We start from the raw sequence: 24840 nt of genomic DNA on the forward strand, positions 1-24840 counted from the left end.
TTTGTGCACAAAACATGGGATGTTTATTTAGCAAAACATCAAGAACAGAGAAAAACATGCTTTGTTACAGTGGTAAAAATACACAAAGCTTTCAAGCTGCTTTTTACACCCACTCAGTTCTGAAACCATAAAATTCCAGTTTGCAGCATGTTGTGCCTTAGCATTGTATTAAACAGGCTATTGTTGGGGATGGTGGTGACCAAGTTCAGCTAGTCAGTGGAGTATAAAGTGCACAAGAAAAATAAGTGCATTGAAATGAACCATTTATGAGTAAGAGTAATTCCTGTTACACATAGTATTTGCTTAAAATGGAACACTCACAGGCTGTTTAGTAAAAACACAGCACTACATTGGCAAGAGCATAGAATCGGTATCACAGATATTAGAAAGACCTTTACTGAACATACAAATTCTTTGTGTTTTATCTTCCAATTATCGCCAAAAGACAAACATTCTGATGGAGGTTACTGTGGGTCTGGGGTTTCTTTGTCTGGATTTTTGTTTTAGCAATGTGTAAGGCATCACTTCTAACTAATCCCTTTTCTCTTTCCCCTCTATGTTCAAAATAAGCAAGCATTTAGTGGCACAGTGATTTGTTCAATATTCTACTGATTTGAGCTAATTTGCTTTAATCATTTTCTAAAAATTATTATCAATATAGGGGCTGAGAGTTGTGTAAAAGGGCTCAGTTTTTCTCCCCCATTATGAAAGTTTATGCAACTTTACGTTTTTACAGGCTGTCAGGAACCCCATTTCCCACGTGTTTTCCTACTCTCAGGTTAAGGCCATTGTTAGCAATACTTAAGAGCCGAACCATGAAGCACTCATCTAAGTGCTAGTAATTTATGGGCACATTCACCAGTTTAAAAAAAAAAAAAAAAGAGAGAACTGACTGGGAGGTTCCCAAATGCATTAAACACATAAAAGTCGGGTGCTTAGTCACTGGAATCTTTGGGCATTACATTTAGCAGCAGCAAATGCTTTAAAATGCAGGCCGTTTCTTCAAAATAGCTTATTCAGTTCCCCTGCAATACATGCTGAAGGCTAAAAACAGTTTCTTACCCTTGTATACAAGTTAGTTTATAAGGTAACAAGTTCCTTTATAATTTTCCTTTCACAGTGAAACCACTTTTCTGTCTGTATACTCCTTTCTGAAAAAGGAAATAAAAATTGAGGTTAGTTTCTGTAACATTTCATCTACATTGCCAGATTATCTCCAATCCAATGCAGTACACCATAAAACAATGCTTTTTGGCTTAAAAGATGACTCAATCATTGAAAACCAACAATTTTTTTTTGTGTCTGTGTGCCATAGGTGTCTCTGCCCTCTGAACTGATAAGCAATAACTGGCCATGTAATCATATACTCTTTGCAAAACTATTTACTGTTTTGCAATAATATGAAGTACTACAAAATACAGGCTGTAAAGTAACTGCCTGCATTTCAAAACACACTATTTGTCACCAAACAGCACCCACAGTAATGCATTTAAACTCCCTCCGGTTTTTCTGCACGTTGTCTACATGCAGCACAGTATGAGTGCACACAACTTCTTTTCCATTTGCAGTCAAAGGCCAGAAGATTGGAAGCAAGAAGCCAAGAACTTCATTCACACCCATCTATTTTTATTCGCTTCTGCTAATAGAATACGTATCCTGAAAAAATGGGATTCTTGGATAGTTGCAGTTGTGAAAGAAAGTGGGTATTTTGCTACTTAATACGGTTCCCAAGTCCACGTCTGGCCATAACAGTTCCACGGCTCTTCTCCAAGTCCAGGCAGGAAGAGGTAACTCTAACTCTAGGTATAACACAGTATCTGTGACGGGGTGGAGGGGAGGGAGAAGATGACACGAGTGGAAGCCGTATTTGGGAAACAAATCTAGGGACAGGGAAGAGAAAAAATCCAGACATTCAGATTGGTCTCATTGGTACATAGGTTTGTGCTTGTTCATTTTGTAAAGCCTTTATGTTTGCTCCTTGGACAGAGGGGGCACCACTTGCTACTGCTTCCATGTTGAGTCAGGATGGTGCTGGGGGAGTGAAGGTATCAAACTTTGTAGAAAGCAAGTTGAGAGCCTGCTGTATTGTTATTGCCTTTTTTTTGCAAGGCCCTTCTTCCTTTGCTTTGCAAACAGCTCTATTTAAAAACATCGCTTGAGGTACCTGGAGGCTGTGGCCAGAGTTCAGCGTGCAGCCACGGCTGGGCTATACTTCCTGCTCAGATGACTGAAGTGTTTTTGAGCCCATTTTAGTTAGTACAAGCTGCCGAGGCAAGAGCTATAGCTAGTCTTTGTACATTCTAGTGCCTAGGAGATACTTCTGTGGTGTCTTTGTTGACACCTCTGAGCACCTGCACCTGCTGAGGCAGAGCAGGGTGGCATGGAGCCAAGGAAGAGCCAATGGACAATAACCCCTCCCCTGGCAGATGGTTACAGAATCCATATCCTAAAGCTTCACTGAAGTTTTTCAGGAGAGAAAGAGTTCAAGAGCTCATAGTAATACTGAAACTAAAGCGAGGGGTTTTTTTAAAGCTCATAGTAGTACTGAAACTAAAGAAATAGAGTTTTGCCAAGGAGTACAGACTAGATAAATAAGGCAAGGGGACATGGAAGCCAGGAGACTATTAGAGGCAAAAGCAACAGTGACACTTCAATAACTTCCTTGCTCTTGAGATGAAAAATTAGAGCACACTTCACACAGTGGCTAATGGAGCAGATCAACTCTCTCAGCACCCCTCGCTTTAGACAGATTAGTCCTTCAAGCATAATTTTCAAATCTCTCTCTAGTACTGTTCTGTGGCGGAGCATGTCCCAAAGAAAGGTTTCAAGCTTTCCCAGAAGAACCAGTAACCACATTTTCTACAATATGGATCAGTCTCCATTACCTTTAGAACATTAGCTTTTTCTCTGTTATATTTTGTGACCTGTCCTTCTACAGACTTGATCCCAAAAAGGAAGTTTTCCATATAAAACATCTCAGAATTGAAAATGTACAGCTCACATATATGCAATTTGTACAACCAGATTTTACTGTATGTGTGTGTGTATATATATATATATATAGAGAGAGAGAGAGAGAGAGAGAGAGAGTTGTGTGTTTGCTAGTCAGTGTAGACAGAATTAGCTAAAAAGCAACTAAAACAACAGTATTTCATTGCAAACAGGAACCCACAGACTTCCAAGTGTAGTATTTTACATCAACACAGGTTTTGCAGCTTTTCAAGTTCAGTTGCATTAGGTACTTGGTATACAGTAAAACTCTGATCTATTTTTATTTATAGTTTCCTCTATTCATTAGTAATCCTGAAATGAAGAGTCAGATGTATAACATTTTCCCAGGTAGTAGCTTCATGTACTGTAGAAAAGTCAGTTTTGCTTTACCAAGGACTAGAATCCACTTCAGTAACATTCCCTGAGGCAATCCACTATTTTATTGTTTTGTCCTCCAATCATTTGTATATAGTTGCTGTTCTGTTCCAGACTGCTTTGTTTCTTTAAAAATAGACACTTAGAAAGAGACATCTGTTAACTTTCACTGCTAATTTTATATTTCAGCAATTACGCTTCCCCTTAATACCCTCTTCTCCTCCTCTTTTTCCTCTCCAAAAATTGCAAGTTAACAGATAGCAAATCTGTGTGCTTGATTTTCACAAGATAGGAATTCAGATCTTTAATGTTAATTTTTGAAGATGCAAATGTGTGAACTGAAAAGAATGTAGCGGACAGCTAACAGAACAGAATTAATATGCAATGAGCAGTCTAAAATTTATCTGACTGAAACTGAAGTTATTCTCTCTTCAAGAGACAGAATCTATGATGCCAAAAAGACCAAGGGTGGGGAGAAGTGCTGGATGGGGAGGATACAGAAACACAAGAGAATCATCATCCTTCGTCCACAGAAATGCACTGAGACACTCTGTATCTTTACATTCTCAACGGACTAAGGAGGTTTCTCCTGATAGAATTCCACCTTAACATTTCAAAAAAGCCTGTGTACAATCAATGCACTTAAAGCTTTAAGTTTTAGTAACTTCACTTAGACTTTGTTTATAAAACAAACACACACAAGCACACACTTCCCAGAGTGCAAAATGCTTAAATACTTCAATTACAGAACTCCACGTGTAGTTTTTGGAACAGTAATCCTTTCGCTCTCAGAGTCAACTTCTTCCTTGTCATCGCATCCATTGCCAGCAACGGTTGCATTAAAACTAACCAAAGAATGCAGCAAATGCAATAGTCGATAACTCTATACTGTTTCTTCAGTTTTTCAGAGGACATTGTTCATTTGTATAAACTCATCGTTGGACTCTGATACATGCACATGTAAGCATCACAAAGTAGTCTTCGTGCACAACCTTGAATCTTTCTGGAATCCAGTGAGTGCAATTCTTCTAGAGACATCTTCAGGTATTCACCAACTTCTGGACATGGGGTAACTTGGGGAATGTTAAAGCCATTCTGACCTCCTTTTAACCATAAGGAAAGAAAGAGAAACGGATTAGGATAGCATCGACATCTATTTACTCTTTATAATGTAATAATGTACTCCAGCTCAAATGCTAGTGACAACTGGTAAGAGCTGATGAATTCATAAAGCACGAGTGTCTGTACCTGACTTGCAAGACTAAGGCAGTGTTTGCTACTCCCATTTTCCATGTAGAAATGAACAAATTCAAACAACAGAAGTATGGACATCCACGATACTGTTCCCCACCAGACATTTTTAGGTTATAGCACTAGCTGAAGAAAAATATTTGTGATACAAAAATCCCTAAGGTTCAACAAGAGATACATCTAGTGAGTATCTCCTGTGATGTACATTCCTGAAATTAAGTGGTTCTTTACAGACTTCAGTCGTACACATTTCAAGCACTCCAAAACAAAGCTTCGTTGCCTTCTGGTTGTTGTAAGGAGACTTTAATCCTGTAGCAGTTTCATTTTTAATAGGAGGCACGATTCTTCTCCCCCACTCCCCAAAATCACACTGTAACAGAGGGGCTCAAGAACTCTTCGTACGAAGAGCTGTTACTGTGAGTCTGACACTTGCATGTATTCCTGTTTTTCTCAGACACCAGAATGAAATAGTGCTTAAATAAGGACTCTGTTCAATGCAGCACAATCTAAGAGAACACTTGTTTTACTGACATTTGTGTTATTACAGGGTAACAGTTTTCCACTGGTAACTCTAAAGAGGTTCAAAAGAACTGCATAAATGGTGCAATGTGTGACTATTTTTTATGCTAAAGACAACCTACACTAAGTCATTTCAGCAAAAGCAATAAAACTATTTTCATACTACCTGATAATTGTGTACGTCTGCTTAAATATAGACTGATAGAACATATTCCTGCAATTGATTATTTGAAGGGGATTCTCTCTGCCAAACTTGCAAAGTATAGAAACATGTGTAAGAAGTCTTGCTAAAAAACTTCTGCACTTAACTTCTCTACCATCTATTTACCAAGGTATCCAATTTAGGTGAAATTCAGCTGATGCAGATCAGTGGCTGCTATGAAATCAATGCACTGAGGTAAGGCTGAGTCAAGATTAGTGTCCCAGCTTCATGTACGTCAAGTTAAATGATAGTAATATCCCCAAAACGTTAAGAAATAGGCACTGAAATTTAAAACAGTAATACATGTTAAAAAATTAAGTAAAAATTAGTAAGAATAAATAAGAGATCTCCTACCATCCCGATCTGCCATGCTGTCAAAGAAAAGCCAGGCGGAGTCATCCCTCCCATATTTAACAAAAGCTACATAGTGGCTCGTTTCTATGCAGAGAACAGCAAACAACTCCATCTTCTGGTACGGGATGCAGCCATGTCGCCAATCCCAGTCTGGCAGATCTTTAGGTAGTGACAATGGATTGAATTTATGACTCTGTCTCTTGGGATGAAGATGAACCTACAATTGAAGTGATATTTCAGAAGAGAAAACACACCCCATAAAATTATTTCTGTCAGTGGCAAACAAAGCTAAAAAGAACATTACTGCTGAACAGAGAAGGAAATGCAGTAACAGTAGCCGGCTAAACGTTTCTTCTATTTTTCCCCACCAGTACAGTTCAATATTGCCCAGAAAATGCAAATCTAAGGTTAGAAGGAAGGTCAGATTTAATGCAACAACACTGTACTGTGCTCAGACTTGAAAACAAGCCATGACTATGGCAGCTTCATGCCAGTTACCAAACCGCTCTCAAAATTAAACAGTTTTATGTCATCAATTTATCCAGTCAAGCAAAGTAGCATGTACATAAAGTTAGGATTTAAAGCAGGCAACAGGGAACAGGCTCCAAGCTGCCTATGATTACTACTTCTCCACTGTATTCAGTCCTGGATTTGGCAGTTGCCATGTTTTCAGTAAGAAAGCGTTGATGAATACACTGCAGGGTCACGTGGCATTCCTGGTTTGTCACCAAAGGCTACACTTCACTTAGTGGGCGCAGTTCCCCTACTGCTGGTGAGAAAGTCCTACTATGCTCTTGTGATTGCTACAGCATGTACCATGTGGGTTAAACCCGTGTAGAATAACAAAGCCAACAACTTACTTGTGTGTTGCATGTTTTGCAGAACTGCTTGATTTTCCCAGCAGAAATATCAGTATCTTCATAGCATTCTCTGCACTCATACATAGCAAGTCCTCCACATATACGGCACTGCCTGGGAGCTGCAGTTTTAAAGAAGATATTAGTCTCCAATTTTGGGAGGCTTTTTTTGTTTTTTAAGACAAGGGGTATGGAAAGGAGGGAGGATTACTACTTTAAATAGAGAAAAACACTACATTAAAAAAAGCTAAAACCAGATTGCAAATCAAAGCAGAAGTGTACCACTGTATTTAACTTCTTCCCCTTGACATAATATGACATAAGAGAAAAAGCTTTCGAGTGGTAAGTTGCAAAACAGAAGATGATAAAAATTAAGTTTTATGAACTACATGAACAAGTAAAAACACGCTTTGAAATTGAGTTTATTCTCTCTATTGGTATTGGTACAGCCAGCTCAGCCCCTATGTCTGTCAACGCCAGAAAAAAAAACCCAGCATAAGCTGATGGCCATGACAATGAAAGAAAAGGCCATTACAGCTTCAGCAATTAGTATTCTAATAAATTTTAGCAGTTTTATTAATTCTTATCTCAAATTTAAAACCTTTTCCTAGGTAATGCAATGAAAAAGTCAGTGGATGACAAGTATCAGAAATTTAGGTCCCAAACAACTGATAGGTTTAGAGTTGAAAATGCACCATCACTACATGCTGTGGGTTTACATCATCTCAAGGTCTCCTCTAGTTTGATTAACTAATGAAAAAAAGCTTAGAAACAAGCAGCACAAACTGCTTGAACTAATGAAACTTAATCATCATTGTCCTGTTAACCAATCTTGGTGCTACACTTAGCTTTTAAGATTTCCTGCCTGCCATATTAATGAATTGTTTTGCTGCTAATAACTGAGTTTTAACTCTTATCATAGGTAATTATACATAATAACTCAATTTTAATTCTTGAGCATCTATACAATTAAACATAATCAAGCAAGTTATATTCTCTACATTCTTCTGAATTATAGCTTTTAATTGACATGAAATTAAAAAACAAAAAAGCATTCTAGCCAGTAAACTTTCCTTTCTCCTCAGCCTGAACATCTTGCACTACCTTGTTAAATATTTAATAAAAAACAAAACCCCAGAACTACCAGGAATACTTACTTTCACTGTTAGTCACTCTCAACAACTTTCTTTTATTACACAACACAATGTTACATACTTACTATCTTCAAGTAAGTCTGTTATATTTAATTCCAAGGATGGAAAAATTTTGTTGAACATTTTGAAGTCTTTTCCAAACCGAGGCATCTGGATAATCAGGCAAGAGGGTGCCTAGGTAAAATGCCAGAATATGATGTAATGAGCTTGAGATAGATAATTATCTCAATTTAGAGACATACTTCTAATGCAATAAACATATTCATGTTATTTAAACTTGCAGCCCATTGACTTCAAACTTAACAAGATGGTAAGTAAACCAAAATTAAGTCTTTGAGAGAAAGTACAGCTAAAAAAACCCAAACAGTGAAGTGGCATCTGAATTACTATCAAATGTTTTAAGTCACAGTCATGCACAAGTATGATATTAAACATACTGGACTATGCTTCCTCATTGCGGGGGAGGGGGGGCGGGAGAGAGAAAAAAAAAATCTTCCCTTTGCAAAGCTTTTTACAGACAGAGGGATCTCAGAATATTAGTCCTTAAGACAACTTACTGGCAGTAGCTAAGAAGTTTTCTTTTTGTAATTTGGTCCGTTCAGCCAAAAGATACATGTCATCAAGTCAGCCTTAAAATACTTTTGTAGTGTAGGCAACCTGCACCACTGACCTAGTGCTCCCATCTCCCACACATCCGCGTTTTGTTTACGCACCAAATCCTACTTTTGTCCCATTGCTGAATGGGCCACTACCTAGGTATCATCACTTCTAACAAAGCAACAGCTGTCACCAACCTCCGCAAACTTCAAGTTGCTGTTGATGAATGACCACTCGAGTAACTGCTGAATTGTCGGGACTCCAACTTTCTCATTTTTGTCCATAAAAATTTGATAGAAGTAACAGTCTTGTACTTTCTGACCTGCTGATCTAAAAACAGATTTACAAAAAAACAAGATTCTGAAGCTGTACTGTAACGATGAATGTATTTTACTAGGAAAATAACATCTACCAGAAAATTGTCTATACAACATCCCCTCTGCATCGAAATATATTGGGGTTTTGGTTTAAAAAAAAAAAAAAAGCCAGCAACAACAAAGTGCCTGAGAAGATATCTACACTGTTTCCGACAGTGGAAGTCGGACATAGATGGCTAGTGTTGCTAGATAGTTAAGAGAGAACTCACAAAAAGGATTTAAGGGCTGTCCAGCTCTTATTTGTTAAGAAGCTTTCCACACCTAGGCAAACATTAAGAAGGCAGGCTACTACACTAAATGCCAATGCCATAGTAAGTGGTCTGGATAAACGTCTTCATCCTCACCAAAAAAAAAATCAAAACAAAAACCAAAACAAATCAAACAAAGAAACCCACCCAAAAAACCCACTAAAACAAACACACACCACAAACCAACCAACCTCCCCACAAAAAACCCCCACAAATAATAAAAACCACAAAACCACAACACAATTTTATATGGGTAGGGAGAGGGACAAAGGCTTAAGCTACCCATTTAATTAAGTTTTGAGGTCAAAGACAAACTTGATCAAGGCAAACCACTGAAATATTTTCATTAGCCTTAAAGAAGAAATGCAAATCAGTTTCCATGGCTTAAACGCTGATTCAACGTTTGTCCCAGAAACCTCTGCAGCTTCTCCCAGAAATAAGCAGCTGTAAGCTGCAGGCCACAAGAAGTAGTGCTGTGGGGTCCTCTTACAGCAGCCCTTCTGCAGCATAACTAACAGGAAGACAGTGAGGCTCTCACGCAGACAGCACCAGGACAGGGGATCTTTGTCCAGTTCTCATGAAACTATGTTCATGAACCTTTGCAACAGGACACCAGCGAGGCAAAACCCACCTACCAAAAAAGGTAGGAAATCGTGTCACATTTGTCAACATATATTGAATCTTAGTAGAAATATGAACCACAAGTCAAAGGTGCTCTAAGAGCTATCTCAATTTGAAAGGCAGCAGATAGTGTCTCCTCATCAGCCTCTACAAACAGATGAGTTCAACAAAGAAAAGAGATTCACCTTATTTTCAACAGTGGCTCAACTCTTAGAATATGGTGAAATAAAATATTCAAAAATTCTTCTGGATCTAGGAGAGGGAGGGAAAAAAAAGCTTGTTAATATGCAAAACCAGATACATTATTCAAGACTGATTTTAAATGAAAGTTTTCAAAATTTTAGTAGGAAAAAAGTAAAGGTTTCTTTTACAGCTTTATTAACACAATAAGATTATGACAAACTATGAATATTTTCATGACACAAACCTCTGTTTACTCTTTTGGTGTCAAATGGCCCTAATAAAAGACACAGGCTCAACAGCGTAACAACATTTTCCCATAAAGATCAAAAAGATACTCTGTATTTCAGAGGAATCATTTGGCGCCACACAACTTTTCCAGGAGAAATAAAAGCTTTCAAAAGAAAACAGTGAAACTGCAGAGAAGCAGCGAGGAGCAGCGACAGTAACACTTACATAAAAACCACACAATAGTACAAAGTTCATCTAAACTAGAGACCGAGCTGTCTAACCAAGAATGCAGCCAACGCGAGCTTCCCCGAGGACTGTTCTCCCCCAACACCAAGAGTTTTCTGGTGTATTTCTCTTCCTGCCGCTAACTGCAATAAATATTGGTTTTCAGCATTTAGCATTTAACAAAGAAAGTAGTGTTCTCCCATACAAAAACAAAACAGCTACATAATACAAAGCTAATTAATCATTATATGCAGCAGAAGATCAAAAGGTTGGGAACTGACTTTTATAACATGATTAATACTTTTTATTTATTAAATACTACATAACCATTGTGACAATGAGATGCTGTAGTGGAAAGATTATTCCTCAGCGACCAAAGTGACATTTTGAAGGAGGACAAAGACCCCAGCCTTATCAGTCTTAATTTCTGAGGAAGAGCCTTAGATCTCCCCTAACAGCTAGAAGGGAGTTACGTGGGCACAGGAAGGCAAGAAAAGAAACCCATTCAGTGAAAGACTGTTAACGGCAGAAGCGGTTCAGCCAGGGCTCCTTACGGACTCGAGGATGCAGAGAAGAGCTTTTTACCACCCAATGGTCACAGAAATCTCTGGCAGAGATATTACTGCTACAGAGAAATATTTGTATGCTTTGTTCTGGTATAATTATATGGCAAGGTATTTCAGTTCCTTCACATTATTATTCTTACAAATCTCAAAGAAAGGAAAACATCCCCAGTTACCTTTTTCCTCTGAAGTGAATCCTGATGCAGCCTCAACTTTTTCAAGTATTTTCCTCAGCTTCATTATTTTTGTAGCACATACATATCCATATCTAAGAGAAATGGGTTTAATAAGCTATTAGCTAGTTTGCGATCAAGTCAGAGAAGTAGAAAAAAAACCCCACTCTTAAATGCTGAAATACAGGCTCTCATATCCTCCTTTTAACTGTGGACAGTATTTCTTCAAAACTATTTACTGATATTCATATCATGAATCATATTCAATCTGGCTTCCAGGTTTTTTAATGCAGTATAAATTTAGTGCAGTGCTCAGTGTTCTTGCATAACCTTTAAGAGCTCTTTTTAAACATTAATAAACAGGATAACTGTTTTCCGATTTGTCAGTCAACTACTTTTGTTTTATTTTGACTCTAATTTGCAACACTCAATACATCGCTTTCAGAATGTCACATAACAGCAGTGTTGTGGGAGTTGTTAATAAAAACAAATATTTCAATATTTGAGAAAAAAAATATAGAACTGTATTGCTGACATAAGCAGCTGACGTTTTTGAGCACTCCATCTTTTCCTCTAAAACTTTACAAAAAGTGCAAATAAAGTTGTGAGCATGGTGGAAAGGTAGGAAAAGTAAGACTTTCAGTCTTCTCAGCCATTTACAATTTCTGCTATTTGGTGTGTATCCTACTACCTATATACCACAGAACCCTGGAACACACCAGGCAAAGTACACACACACGAGGGTTCAGAAGCCATCATTTTATTCCAGCAATCAAAAGTAAAACTGTGATAAATTGTTCAGTGACAGCCTGCAGAATTTCAGAACTACAACTGTGTTATTTGCATGTTTAAGAAAAATTAAGCTAAAGCCAAATAACTTCTCATGAACTTCGCCATATTTCCTTTGTTCATTGTGCCTACGAAATTACAAAGCTCACATTAAGTTCTGCAGCGTTTTGACCACTTGCAGATCGCATGTAAAAATTAATGAAACTTTTACAGCCCCATCAAATCTATCAAATTGTGAAACAAGAACAGCAGCATTAAAAACATGTAAATACGAACGCTGTGAACAAACGTACCCTGTTTTTATCAATGTTTTTGTACTCATACCTATGCAAATTTTACAACAGCTTTATGCTGATCACATTTCCAAATAGAGACTAGTGAAAATATTTTCTTGCCAAAAAATGAATCACTATTTCCAGTTAGCACTGATTAAATTTACCACGAAGAACAAGTAAAAATACACACAAAAAAAAATTGAACAGACTGGCAGCAGCAGCTAGCCAAACTTTTTGGGTTTGCAATAGGAACACATACACGGCAGGATCTAGTATAAAATTTACATTAGACCAGAGACCAGTTCATGTCTGTACTTACATTCTCAGAGGATTCACAATCTCTGTCCGCAACAGCTCTTGAGTCTCACTATAATACTCTACGTCATTCTTTTCTTTAGGTCTGAGTAACACGGTGTCCAGAACAGAGCTAAAAGAAAACAGGCTACAAAGAAAAAAAGAAAAGGAAGGTTGTTTTAATGCTGTAAGATACAACCATTCAGATGCCTGAGCAACGTAAGACAAACCAAGCAAAGCCACAGGAAGAATTAAAAAACTAAATAAGCTCAGAAAGAGAGAATTATGAACAGCGGACAGCACAGCTGTACTAAATAGTAAAAGTCCACTCTAACCCAGTATCTTTTCCGCAGCAGAGTACAAAAACAGTTGTCAAGGCAGGATTCTGCACATAAGTTATAAGAGATATTTCCCTCCCTCCACCCCCCAGGTTCTGTACTCTTTCATCCTTCAACCCTTTACAGTCAAAAAGAGCATAGATACATAAAGGCCAGTACAATTTGGACATGATTAGCACTTCACGTTATGCAGCGAATGCTGCAGTGCTTGTTCAAATTGGAAGAGCGTAGTAATGTGTCAAAGACTGCAGCGCATGACTTAGTAAGCTGCACAGTAATAGACAGACAGTCGTTACAACAAAGATCACATGTTCTGCATTTCTAGCGTGGGATGCCACTATACAAATTATGAACTTACCAGAATAAGGTGGAGTCTAAGTAACAGGAGTTGTAATGACCCTGGATACCTTTCTTCTTTCCAATCATTGTCTCTAAACCTTCTTTTTCCATTTTTGGAGGAGTGTTTTCTTCTACCACTTCACTTAAGTAACCTCCAAAGGCTGAAATTTTTTTTTTCAAAAGACACTTTAAAGCCTCAAATTTTATCCCCCTTGAGATTTTCCTATTAATGTTTTATAGCTAAGTTGCTGCCTTAGTGTAAGCATTCCTTCTCTGGACTAGAACAGCATTTTACTATAGCTGAGACTCACTGCCTTCCAGAGAGTGAACAAGGCCTTACATTCCACTGACAACGCACATTAGAGTGCTTCAGAAAGCCTGCAGCACTGAATTAATTTTATCCAGTAGGAATGAAGTTCTCTCCTCATTACAAATGCCCTGTTCACACTATCTTACAAGTATCAGACACTTTCTTTGCTGTTGTCCCAGGCAATACAACATCACCCAAGAAATCTAAAATATTTGAAGTTAGAAAAAAAAAAATAATATTGAGTTTTTCACCACTAACTTCCACCACAGAAATACATGTTAATACTTAGAAAAAAAAAATTAATTGACATTATAGAAAAATAACTGTTGTTATTTCTGATAATGCATCACATATTGCTGGAGTTGCAAATACCATTTTCAGCAAGATTGCTTTACAACTTCTAAAATAAAAAATGTACAGCATAACAAAAAATCCCTTTTATGAAATTTCTTTAAATATATTAACATTTTCTTGTTTTAAAGCATAAAAAAGCAACCCATAGAAGCACTATGTTTTGTACAGACCAATCTTCTATTCATTAATCTCATTTAAGTAATACCCAAACAGACTTTCAAGCGTTCGATACAAAGAACATAATGTAGGAATAAATGAAACCAAACCCCAGGTCGGTTCCCAGCTGCTAAGTAAGTAACAAGCAGAGAAGCTCAGTACCTAGAGAGTTGCAGCGTTCAATCTGGTTGGAAACAGGCTGTAGTGAGGCAAACCTGGAATCTGGCCTGCAGCTTTTGAGTTTAACAAAAAGAGCTTTCTTCGGAGCACAAGTGAAGTATCGAGTTCCTTTAAATGTTCCATCCGTACAACCTGCACATTCATCTTCCTGAAAATTCAAGTGAGAATTCACTGTTTTTCTTATTTCTAGAATCCTGCAGTAAGACATTTGATAAAATATCTACCCATAAGTCACCCTTCAGCTTGATATACAATGTTCCTGCATTTTAGCGTACAAAGCTTCAGCTGTGGTGTTCTTTAACTGGATTTATTGAGGAAATTGAGAGTCACTCTTTTTTTCTTCATGCTTAAACTTTCATTCCATCCAAAATAAAACAAAAATTCCATCAGAAGCAGCTTGGGGGAGGTGGGAGAAGAGAGCAAGAATTAAACCTAGTCAACATTAGGAACTTAACTAAGCTAGCTAATCACTCCAGATTCCTTCTGTAATTAGAAAGAGCACACATGCACTACTGAGCACCTTCTAAAACTCAATTAAAATCACTAAGCATTGGCTAATATGAATACTTCCAGCATGACTGTGGCCTGCACAAGATACCTGCTTCACAACACCCAAAATGTGCATCAAGGAAAACACAACACAAACTAGCTACGAAAAATAAGAAGTCATCATTATTTATCTTTGGTAACATGATTTAAGGTATATTGTCTGCTTACTAACAATGACTTGGTTTTAACGCAGAAATGCATGACAGGCAAGTCCAGGACCCCAGTTTAACACAAGGCATCCTGAGATGCAATCTCAGAACACCTGTGACAAGCTATAGCTTGAATTTCACCCAAAAACCCTACAGGCATCGGGATTTTTTGTAACAGCTGAAATTCCAGTCACATTCTCATCTACTTTGCTAAAGATGTTTGGTTTTTTACATAATTGTACACCGCTTTATCTGAAATTTTACTGAATGTTATCCCAAAATAAAGAACCCCATCTCCCTAATTTCTTACACATTAATTTAACTGATAGCCAATCACAACCTTGGCAGCACCTGCCACAGAGTAAACATCAGGATGTAACAGCAATTCATGTTTGCAGCAACTGTGGATTTACAAAAGGGCCCACAGCAACACATAAAGCACATGGCTGTCAAACCAACAGCATCACTACCATTGACTCTCGAAACCAGTGTTGTGACTCTGACAGTCATAATCCTGATGCTGCCCGTTTGCTGCTGTGCAAAAAACAAACAAACAAACAACTGATATCCAATAAAGATTCTTGCAGTCAGGGCATTTTACGCAGATCTGCATTTCAAAGAACCTTTAAATACCTTTTTTCAATTAAAATCTCCACAAAGTAAGCAAAGGGCACTCCTGTAAAGTAAGTAAGTGACCAATCCTACAAATTCAATTCTGACACAAAAACATCTCGGAGCCTATTAACAGAGTAAGGTCTAGGGCAGCCACAGAAGTCGGAGCTCATCTAAGAATTTAGCTATGTTATAAGGAGATCACATGGCAACCTGTCTGGACAAATTCCTCCAGACTGACTGCTTCTGCAAAGTATACAGGCACCAACTCTCAAAATCAAAACTAGTAACATGTAGTTAATATTGATACGAACTACAATTTGTATTTACCAGTTCCAGTCCAGCTAATACTTCATTTACTCCAGGGGGCTGGCCAATCCAGCGGATTACTCCATAGAAAGGAGGATTTTCTTTAACTTCAGCCAAGGAACCTGCTTCAAGACCATGTGAGTTCCCAACTGGGCCGGCTGTTGACGGACTCTCCTGGTTAGCCGTAGTATTTACATCACCAATGACTGACTGCACGGATAAAGAGAGAGGACTATGTGCAATAGTACCATTAGTAGCTGATGTTTTTGTCAAGCTAAAAGGGAGGGAGTGAAATCTGTTTTCTGTAGACACAGAGTTTGTTAAAGGTGGCTGCAGTGGCGGTGAAGAATGCCCAAATCCAGGAGACGAATCAGTAAGAGATTTTGCAGGATCTTCAGCAACTGTTAAAATAAAAACCAAAAGGTCGGTAAATGTTGGGGTTTTTTCCCCCCATTCTACAAAAGGAAAGACTTAGCTATCAAACCAATGTAGTGGATCCGCAACCACATCTGATTTAATGGGTGTGCTGTACAGGAATTGCTAACAGCTGGGGGCATATGAGAAGATGTTTCTCAGTTGGCAACACTGGAAAGACAGAAGTGGCTGAAGAGACACTGCTGTAGCCCTGACACCTTTACCGCAACCAACGGAAATGAACAGCACAGAGAAAGGAGATGTTAGCCAGAAAGTACAGGAAGGTTTAGACTGAAAACTCTTTTATTTTTTCCCCCACATTGGAATTTTTCTTAGAACGTAAGTTAACTGTCCCAAGGATTGTGACTGTGATGGGCAGAACTAGGAAGAACTCATTGACCAAGGAAATGATCTGGGTCACAGCTTATACAGAGATGAGTAATAGCTTGCAGACATGATTTGCAAATGGAAAAGTGTTTATTCGCCTGGCTCTATCACCATGTACTGTGGTTCTAACACAAGGAATCTATCAGTGTCTATAAAGAATAAAGGATTTAAATAAGTCATGACTAATGCAGTGCTTGATAAATGAGATCACAACTAGATGTAACAGCACAAGCGTTCTGTATCTTCTCTCATCTCTCTACATGGTCTCTAACACAAAATTGGTATTCACAGAGCAAAAACCTCTTCTTCATCACCTCTTCTCTCCATGCTGCTTTATTAACTGTAGTTAATGTCCAAAAATTAAAAAAAAAAAATAAAAATTATTTAATCCTTTACTTCCATAGTCCTTTCTAGATAGGATATTTACTTTTTTTATTATTATAATAATAATAAATATTATTAATAATATTAATATATATAATAAATAATAATAATAATAAATACTATAATAAACTGATTTTTAAACAAGAGTTCCAAGCTGTTGGAACAGCATCTGTTAGGCAACCAAGAACAATTTTAAATTAATATTATACTTTAGTATTTAACCCTTCAGTCACTAAGCCAGACAGACTTTAAAAACTTAACCAGAAAAAAAAAAATTAGATCTGGAAGCTAATCAAGATATATGGATCCTTTGGGTACGCGCACCCGTACTTGTAAGAATTCAGAGAGGGATTTTACAGAAATAGCTTTAAAAAAAATACTAACAAAACGTGTATGCTTAGTGAGATTCCCCCCCCCTCCATCTTACTTCCAGACTGCTTAGCTGGCATGGCAGAATATTACAGTTCCCTTAGATCTGTAACATTAGATACAAAAAGACAGGCAAAATAAAATTACTCTATATACTTGGCTACAAGGAGTATCTTCATATCTTCCTTCCAAGCCTCAGCTTTTATTTTGCCTGCAAGACATATGCATTCCCGCAGAGCTGTGCAAACGTTGCCAAGAATGTAATCTCCTACATGCAGAATAAAACAACAGGTCTGTCAATTAAGACGGAGTATATTTTCATGGGGGTTCCAAGATTCCAAGATGCTTTTTATGATATAGCACGTCTTCCGCTAAGACAACATATTCCAACTGTTTTAAATTTAAACTCATACTTGTTTTATTTGAAGAACGACAATACACTCTAGTTTTGTTTTGTTTTTTAAATGAAGTATATGCCTACATGAAAGACTATAATCTCTCTTTACCTTCATCAATATACCATGGGGGTTTTGTTTTCGCTTGAGGCTGAGAGTCAACCGATGAGCCATTTAATGTGTAGAAGACTTCAGATCTGTTTCTGTTTCCAGGTTCAGAGGTAGATCCTGGAAAACAACACATTTTACTGAAGAGATTAATCTTTATTTGCAAAAGGTTATCTACGCGCTTCTTTCATAGTAAAAATTAACATACTTTCAAAAAGACCTAACTGCCTTTCCATAAAGCAGCAAACTTTCCCATCAAAGCTAACACAGTCCTAAGCTTGCAACAAGGCAGCAGCTTAACCCAAACCAATTTAATCCTCCAAGCTGAAATGTCAAGTCACCAACCTGAAAAGGCGGCAAAAAATACCCCTGAAGTGCAAATTTTTCATTGCTATAAATTAAGGATATAAGAAAGTATTTGAGATACAGTGTACAGCAGGTATTTTTTGTTTATAAAGCAAAAATTTCAGAGCAGGCAAATAAATTACCGATCCAATTCCACACAGCTATAACTTGTGCCAACGTACAACCGCAGTTACTTCAGTGAAGACCATCTCTGCCAGCATCCAATGCCAGGTAGAATGAAAGCTTACAGAACATACTGTCATTAGCATACCACAACCAAAAATGGCCACTAGTAAACTCAAAAGACACTGAATTTTTATTTTTGCCTTTGGAAGAAAAAAAAAAAAAAAAAAAAGAAAAAAATTATTTCCCTTCCAGGGTTTTTTTTTTTCCTGAGAATATTTTCAGAATGGGACAAAACCAGAGTCAAAAGAAGTTTATATTTCAGGAATTCAATTTTGGTTTTGAATCACACAAAACTAACATATTCACTATTAAGTAGATTTGTTCCCGGACAAAAAATTTGGTCCTGCAGAAGGAAGACAAGAGAAAACTGTATTTATTTAAAAAAAAAATAAAATATAAAAAACCCAAACACACACCACACTTTCAGAAAAACAGAATGCAGCCCTGAACTGCCTATTCTAGACAACCAGGTAATACGCTCTTGAATTTTTGCTAAACATCAAACTGTTCTTCATGAAAGTGAAAGTATTTTGAGCAGTCTTAAGTTAAACTGTCTACCAACCTTATTATGATTACATAAATTCATACAAATAGTCCAGAGAAATTTAACTTGATATGTAACTTAAATAATAAATGAAGTGATAGAAAACGCAGGCAACGCTTTTTCCCAAGCAACAGAAATTTGTAATCTTACCTAGGTAAAGAAAACCACAATTCCCACACGTACCTGTAGCCTTTGGCTTACTATGATTGAACAAGCTTTTGTCACCACCACCTCTTGAGGTATAGGCAAGCTTGGGAGGTCTCCTGTCCTGTGACACAGTCTCTGAGACATGGTACACGAAGAGAACATTAGTTTCCCTTTTCTATGCTTTTACTAGGTCACAGAGAAGTTCAACTTGAAACATAACTGAACCAAGGTCTAGCATCAAAAGTTTTAAAACTGAGTGAGGCAAAACCTTTTTTGGCACAAAACCAACATTTTACGAGCAACCACTTTACTCTGAAGTCTACCATTACTTCACGGATTTCACGTTTTTCAATGTATCTGCATGCTTCCATTACAGGAAACAGATGCATGAAATTCTAAACTTTGTTTTCTACCAACATATCTACAACAAATGCTCTTTTCCCAAAAATGATTGAGTCCCCATTAATTCTCCAGAGAAGATAGGAAAAGCCATGCAAAAACATGCATCTCAACTAAACCAACAAGTAGGAGGTGAACATAAGGGAAGTTAGCCCAACTGAAGACAGAGGGCAATGGTTACAGACTACAGGCTGTACAAGACTGCACGCTTGTTAGTACTTGTCTTCAGACAGAGCGCAAACAAAAGTCTGACGTGAAACTTTTCTTTCTTCAGAAAAGGAATTGTGACTGTAGTGGTTACAAGTTAACACTATTCAGTGAATTACTGTGGAGAGTGAATTTTTCCACAGTCTTCCTGTAAATTTTCAAGTATTTACTGACCGAATGCATAAATAATACTATCAATACATTTCAAGCACAGAAAGAGCAGCTTTCTGATCCAAGATATTTAAACTCCTGGAGTAAATTGAACAATTTTCAATAAAATGATTCCCGCTACAGACACTCACATATTCATGAATACTACGCAACTGTACAGTATTGTAAATACTATACAATTTGACATAAGTTTTTGTTCAATATTGAACCTTTTCTACTAGTGAAACTGTAACCAAAAGGAGGAGGAAACTGAAGAGAACTGTAACACAGAAGGTTAAACAAATTCAAGAGAATTTAGGATATTAATTCCACAGTATTGTTTTAATCATATAATTGTGCCTAGGTTGAAATGTCATCAAAGTCTGCGTTCTTTAAGTGCATACCTGGAATAACATCATTGATATGCAAAAGAAGTGTACTTTCAACACTTGCAAAACTGCACAGCTGTATCCCATTATATCTTCCATCCCAGTTTCCAATAGGATTATCCTAAAAACAGAAAAACATGTTACATGTATCCCAAGAGAAGATTTACATCATACAGAATACACATATATGTCTTTAGGAACGTAAAAATGAAATGTTTGACAACATCTACTTTTTCCTGTAACTTTGCATTTATAACAGTCTAACACTACAGTCTTAAAAGACAAACACAAACTTAAACTGTTCTTTGAGAAATATTTCCTATTTTAACAAGCATTCCTCTACTAAAATCCATTATTTATAAACAAATTACAATAATTCCAGTGCATTGTTAGGCAATGCAATCAAGAAAATGGAAGCACCTGATCTACAAAACTACAACATCCTTTAACTACCAAAAATTGAACAGCTGTTCATTTTAAAAAATTCAAGTTGCTAGAAATAATTTTTAATTACAAGCTTCGCATTTTCTTGAAAGATCAACTTTTGTACTCAAAACTCACTATTTTTAAGGTAGAATGAAGTCAAACAAACCAAAGTTACATGAAAAAAAGCTTTTAAAAATAGCTAACAAAGAAAAAGACATCCAGATGACTTTTTTAAAAGGCAAAACAAAGCCGGCCCCACAAGACAAACACTCAACTCTATAACTTCAAGACTGACATCTAACATTGCAAGTAGCTCAGTGGAGGCTCCTCAGAGTAACCGGAGTATTTCTCCTGAACTGTTTCGCATCAAATAGGATACCATTCACCTGATGCCAAAAACCAATTACCACCAAGGGGCATCTTTGAACACAAATGTTTCTTTCCCACTTTAGGTCAGCCTCCGCTGAAGTAGCTTGTGGATAATGTTTCTTCTTCTATATTGCATGTAATTTACTAGATAACACACATGCAAAAGTTATTAAAGTCAGATTATTTTCTTACCATGTCCACTCCAACAACGTATCCTAAACTTTCGTTTCCTGGTAAGACATCACAGAATATAACTGTCCCATACTCTATACTCTCTCCTATCTTCAGAGAAACCCTGGAGTTGATCTCCAGAGGAGGAAGTTCTACCTGCATTGCGTCAACTGGAGCTGCATAGTCACTTTCCAGTTCATTGTCATCATCTTCCACCAGCTCCAGTTTGTCCAAAGCAACAAAAACCCCACAATCCTCATCACATCTGAAAAGTTGCTTGCCTTGGTACTGTCCATCAGTAAAGCCCTGACCGCGACCTTCTTCCTAAGTGTTGGAGGAGGACGAGGAAGGGGGAAAAAAAGAAAAGAAAAAAAAAAAAGCAGTGTATTTTGTGCAAAAGCAGACTACTACAAAAGCAGTAACATAATCCAGTGTTTTGGAGAAACTGCAGTAAGAATTTGTCTGATGAACTATCATTATATTGGAAAAATTCCATTGCCAGAGTTTGTGGCAAATGTACACACTTTCTGTCTTAGCGGAATAAAAAGGCAGAAACCTTTTTACTCAGAGAAGCATGTTTTCTTCAGGTGCAAATCTTGCTTTCATCATCAAATTTTTGCTGGATCAAGACAAGACTACTTCATACTAGACATAACGCTAAGCATTCAAAAATTCCACTTAGATGCCAAATAGAGCGCTGATTTTCAGAAGCACTTGGCCCTGATATTCCCTGAGGTTCTTAGTGGGAATTGCAAAGAATTCAGGAAGAGTTTACAGAGGACTTTGAAAAATATATTTCTAATACAAGAGTGGCATTCTCCTGAATCTAATCCTTCAAAAGCTTATGGTTGACATTAATTTTGCAGAAATATCTCACTAGGAGCACAAAACAGCAAAGTTTTCTATCTTAGCTAGTTGCTATTTGACTTTTAGGGCTCTACAAAACGAGCAGCCCTAAAATCCTGCATTTACGGATTGTCTCCTGCCACGCGCAGGAAGAACAAAGTACTCAACAGAAATATGAGAGTCAGATATTTGCCACAATGGGGATGTAACTAATTAAATTTTTCCAGGCTGGAAGAGTCAGAGTATGTTGAAGTCTTCTTGCCAGCCGATGCACCTCATCAAGCTTCACTTAACAAGCCTTAACAAGGCTGATGTGATATGGTGTGTAGACAGGTATTTAATAACAATACTTATGATAAGACTGATGGTTACAGAATTTTTAGGAGTAATGACGCTTCAAAAAAAATCCATTATGACTGCCTCTTTAAATACAAGATTTTTAGCTCATCTTATAAAACATATATGATATATATATGATAATATATATGATATAAAATATATATTCCCTTAGCAAGAAACTTACCAGCAACTCTACTCCAAAGTATATCCCTGTTAGGGATCTTTCTTGCAATAAGGGTCCTCTGAAGCGAACGACTCCGGGAAATTTATCATCTCCTGATCTCAGCTGTACTCTAACAGGTGAGCCAATATCTATTTGGATGCCTTTAGTTAACCTGCTTTTGCTTTTAAACAGACTGTATCTTTCCTCGCAGTTAGTAATGGCCAATAGCAACTCAGCTAGTTTTTCATTTATTTCTATAACATCCTTCTCATCCACAAACAGGATGGCATGAGGTTGTTCCAGAATCTTTAATCCAATCTGCAGTTTCTTGCCTTTACAAGGAATATTTCTGGAGTGTCCCACAGAAGAACGGTCTTGAAAAAACTGCCCAATGCTACCTTTGGGCACTTTCAGGAGCTTTTGAGTCTGCTTGTCTATGACACTGCATTCTTGGAGAAGCAAGTAAAAGATCCGCTCTTCCCAATAGGATGAACTTGCTTTTTCTTGACTCCATAAGCCCGAATTCATTGTGATGAAAACTTTAAAAGCTGCGCAGAAGTCTTCAAGAAAAATAAACTGTTGATTATGTGCACTGATCTTGACAAATTCTACTGGAGGGTCCAACCTTTGTGAAACAATGCAATATTTGTTTTGCAAAGAACCAAATCCAAAACAGAAAGCCTAGAATAAAAAAAAAAAAAGAAAAAAGAAAGAAAAAAAAAGCAAAATTAAATTGGGGAACTACGGCTAGTCTTAAGTAAAACAACAGAAAATCATTTAAAACTGTGACCAGCCCCACTCCTCCTACAGAGTAAAAATAGTTCAGCAAACTCTGAGATGGCGAACATAGTCTTGAAACAGCCATAGCACTGTTGATCACAGACATACCCATTTCTACTTGTCATTACTGTATATTTCCTCTCCTTCTCTAGTTCCTCAAGTCAAGGCGCTATGGAAAAAGTGTAATGACATGCAGAAAACACACATAAGTGAAAGGAAAAAGAAATCTTAATTTCAGATGAACAGGAATAAATATCCTGCTCAAGTTTACAAACAATATTTTATGGAAGCTTTCCACTATGAAGATTTTTTCCCATGCTTAGTGACTACTTATTTTTCACAAAGTGTACTGCATCTGTCATGCCACATAACACTTTGATTTAGTGAAGCAGAAAATTGTGTCAATGCAATAAAGCAACAGAAAATTGAAAACTTAGTAATTTATAACAGCCACTTCTTTAAATAAGAGAAATGGAAAATTCCAGTAAGCAATAAACAATGTATGACAAACAAACTGTGCCAGCATTGCAACATGCAATTCTGAAGAAAAACCTGGAGACTTTTCTTTTTATCGTTTTAGAAAGTTAATTCAGTTCAACAAAGTAGGAAAAATATCACTTTCAGTTATTACAATACCCTGGAAGAAAACACATTAGTTGCAAACATCATCCTAAGAATTATAGTTCACAATTACAAGAACAATTTGAAAATACTTCATCGCACATGGTTGCAGATACAAAAGTAAAATACATACACACATATATATGTCTACAGTTTAGATGACACTGGATACATGAAGAAAAATCCGCAGTACGTTAACAGGATTTGTTCTTCTTCTAAAGATAACAGAAAGGGGTAGCATACAAGTTAAGAATATATTATTACATAAGTTTTCCTGTTAGTAATCCCTGATGCCACACTTTGCATTCAGTTAAAGGAGGATCTCAATGATTATTTATGAATTTAACTTCAGTATATAAAAAGCAAATACTTTGTCCTTGTACCCTATTTCTCCAGATCCCGTCTCTGATGGCATTCAAACACCACAAAATCTATTGCTATTTCTCCTACTCAGTTTGATCCCAGCTTCAGAAGCTATCGGAAAGCAATGGAATCCAGTAGTACTGTAATTATTTTCATCATCTGTTGTTTTTTTTTTTTAAAAATGTATATAACAAAACTCTTTCCCCAAAGAAAAGTAATTAAGAACCACAGAGGACATGAAATGTATGCAAAGTAGCATCTTTCAGTCACTAGGAATTCACACATCTCTGTGCTGACTTGCTGAGCCTCCCAGTGAGGCACTCGTACCATAGAGCCACTCAAACCGAATACAACACGCTTCTCGTCCTCACAGATGTCACACGTGGGTGTCAATGTCATTATCACACTTTGACACCGCTGCTGCAGCAGCTCACAGGAGTTATGTGGTTCAAAGTGTTTCCATCTGCAAAGTAATTAACATCTGAGGGACAGAATCGGGACAGTTCCAGACCTCACTTAGATAAAGTCTGGTAGATTGTCAATCTGTTTTCAACTTAAAAAATATTTTTCATCATTTTTATTTGACATACATAAATGGGCTTTGATGTCTGTTGATGACCAACAAAAAAGTCTGATATCAGTATTGGATTGAAATAGTAGTGTTTTACACGGAAACTGATGAAGAACACAACAGGATCTCTCCCCCCCCCGCCAAGGAAACATGATTAAATGACCATTAGTTTTTATAAGTCTACTCAGATATTAA

General features: G+C 37.1%; 2 protein-coding genes across 10 annotated transcripts in view; one reads left to right on the forward strand and one right to left on the reverse strand.

Annotated features, from left to right (window-relative positions):
* The window catches only part of SALL1 (spalt like transcription factor 1), a 247433-nt gene extending 243037 nt beyond the window's left edge, over nucleotides 1-4396 (forward strand). For all 4 annotated transcript variants that reach the window (XM_054199744.1, XM_054199747.1, XM_054199757.1 and 1 more), the window contains one exon: nucleotides 4267-4396. The gene's annotated coding sequence lies outside the window, so the exon portion shown is untranslated. The remainder of the gene's footprint in view (nucleotides 1-4266) is intronic.
* Nucleotides 1-24840, reverse strand: part of CYLD (CYLD lysine 63 deubiquitinase) — a 27629-nt gene continuing 2789 nt past the window's right edge. For 3 of the 6 annotated variants that reach the window (XM_054199762.1, XM_054199761.1, XM_054199764.1), the window contains exons 2-17: nucleotides 22332-22991; nucleotides 20984-21286; nucleotides 20012-20117; nucleotides 18888-18986; nucleotides 17633-17749; nucleotides 15594-15973; nucleotides 13936-14101; nucleotides 12973-13114; nucleotides 12302-12424; nucleotides 10922-11013; nucleotides 9732-9798; nucleotides 8498-8630; nucleotides 7769-7877; nucleotides 6553-6671; nucleotides 5693-5909; nucleotides 1-4469 (exon numbers count right to left, since the gene is read on the reverse strand). In XM_054199762.1, coding sequence (XP_054055737.1) covers nucleotides 4285-4469; nucleotides 5693-5909; nucleotides 6553-6671; nucleotides 7769-7877; nucleotides 8498-8630; nucleotides 9732-9798; nucleotides 10922-11013; nucleotides 12302-12424; nucleotides 12973-13114; nucleotides 13936-14101; nucleotides 15594-15973; nucleotides 17633-17749; nucleotides 18888-18986; nucleotides 20012-20117; nucleotides 20984-21286; nucleotides 22332-22838 — 2865 coding nt within the window. In that variant the 5' untranslated portion in view covers nucleotides 22839-22991 and the 3' untranslated portion in view covers nucleotides 1-4284. Of the gene's footprint in view, nucleotides 4470-5692; nucleotides 5910-6552; nucleotides 6672-7768; nucleotides 7878-8497; nucleotides 8631-9731; nucleotides 9799-10921; nucleotides 11014-12301; nucleotides 12425-12972; nucleotides 13115-13935; nucleotides 14102-15593; nucleotides 15974-17632; nucleotides 17750-18887; nucleotides 18987-20011; nucleotides 20118-20983; nucleotides 21287-22331; nucleotides 22992-24840 lie in introns of those variants that run through there. The other 3 variants (XM_054199766.1, XM_054199765.1, XM_054199767.1) reach the window with 3 other exon arrangements.

The sequence above is a fragment of the Rissa tridactyla genome, chromosome 4 (genome assembly GCF_028500815.1).
Source record: "Rissa tridactyla isolate bRisTri1 chromosome 4, bRisTri1.patW.cur.20221130, whole genome shotgun sequence".
NCBI classification, from domain to species: domain Eukaryota; kingdom Metazoa; phylum Chordata; class Aves; order Charadriiformes; family Laridae; genus Rissa; species Rissa tridactyla.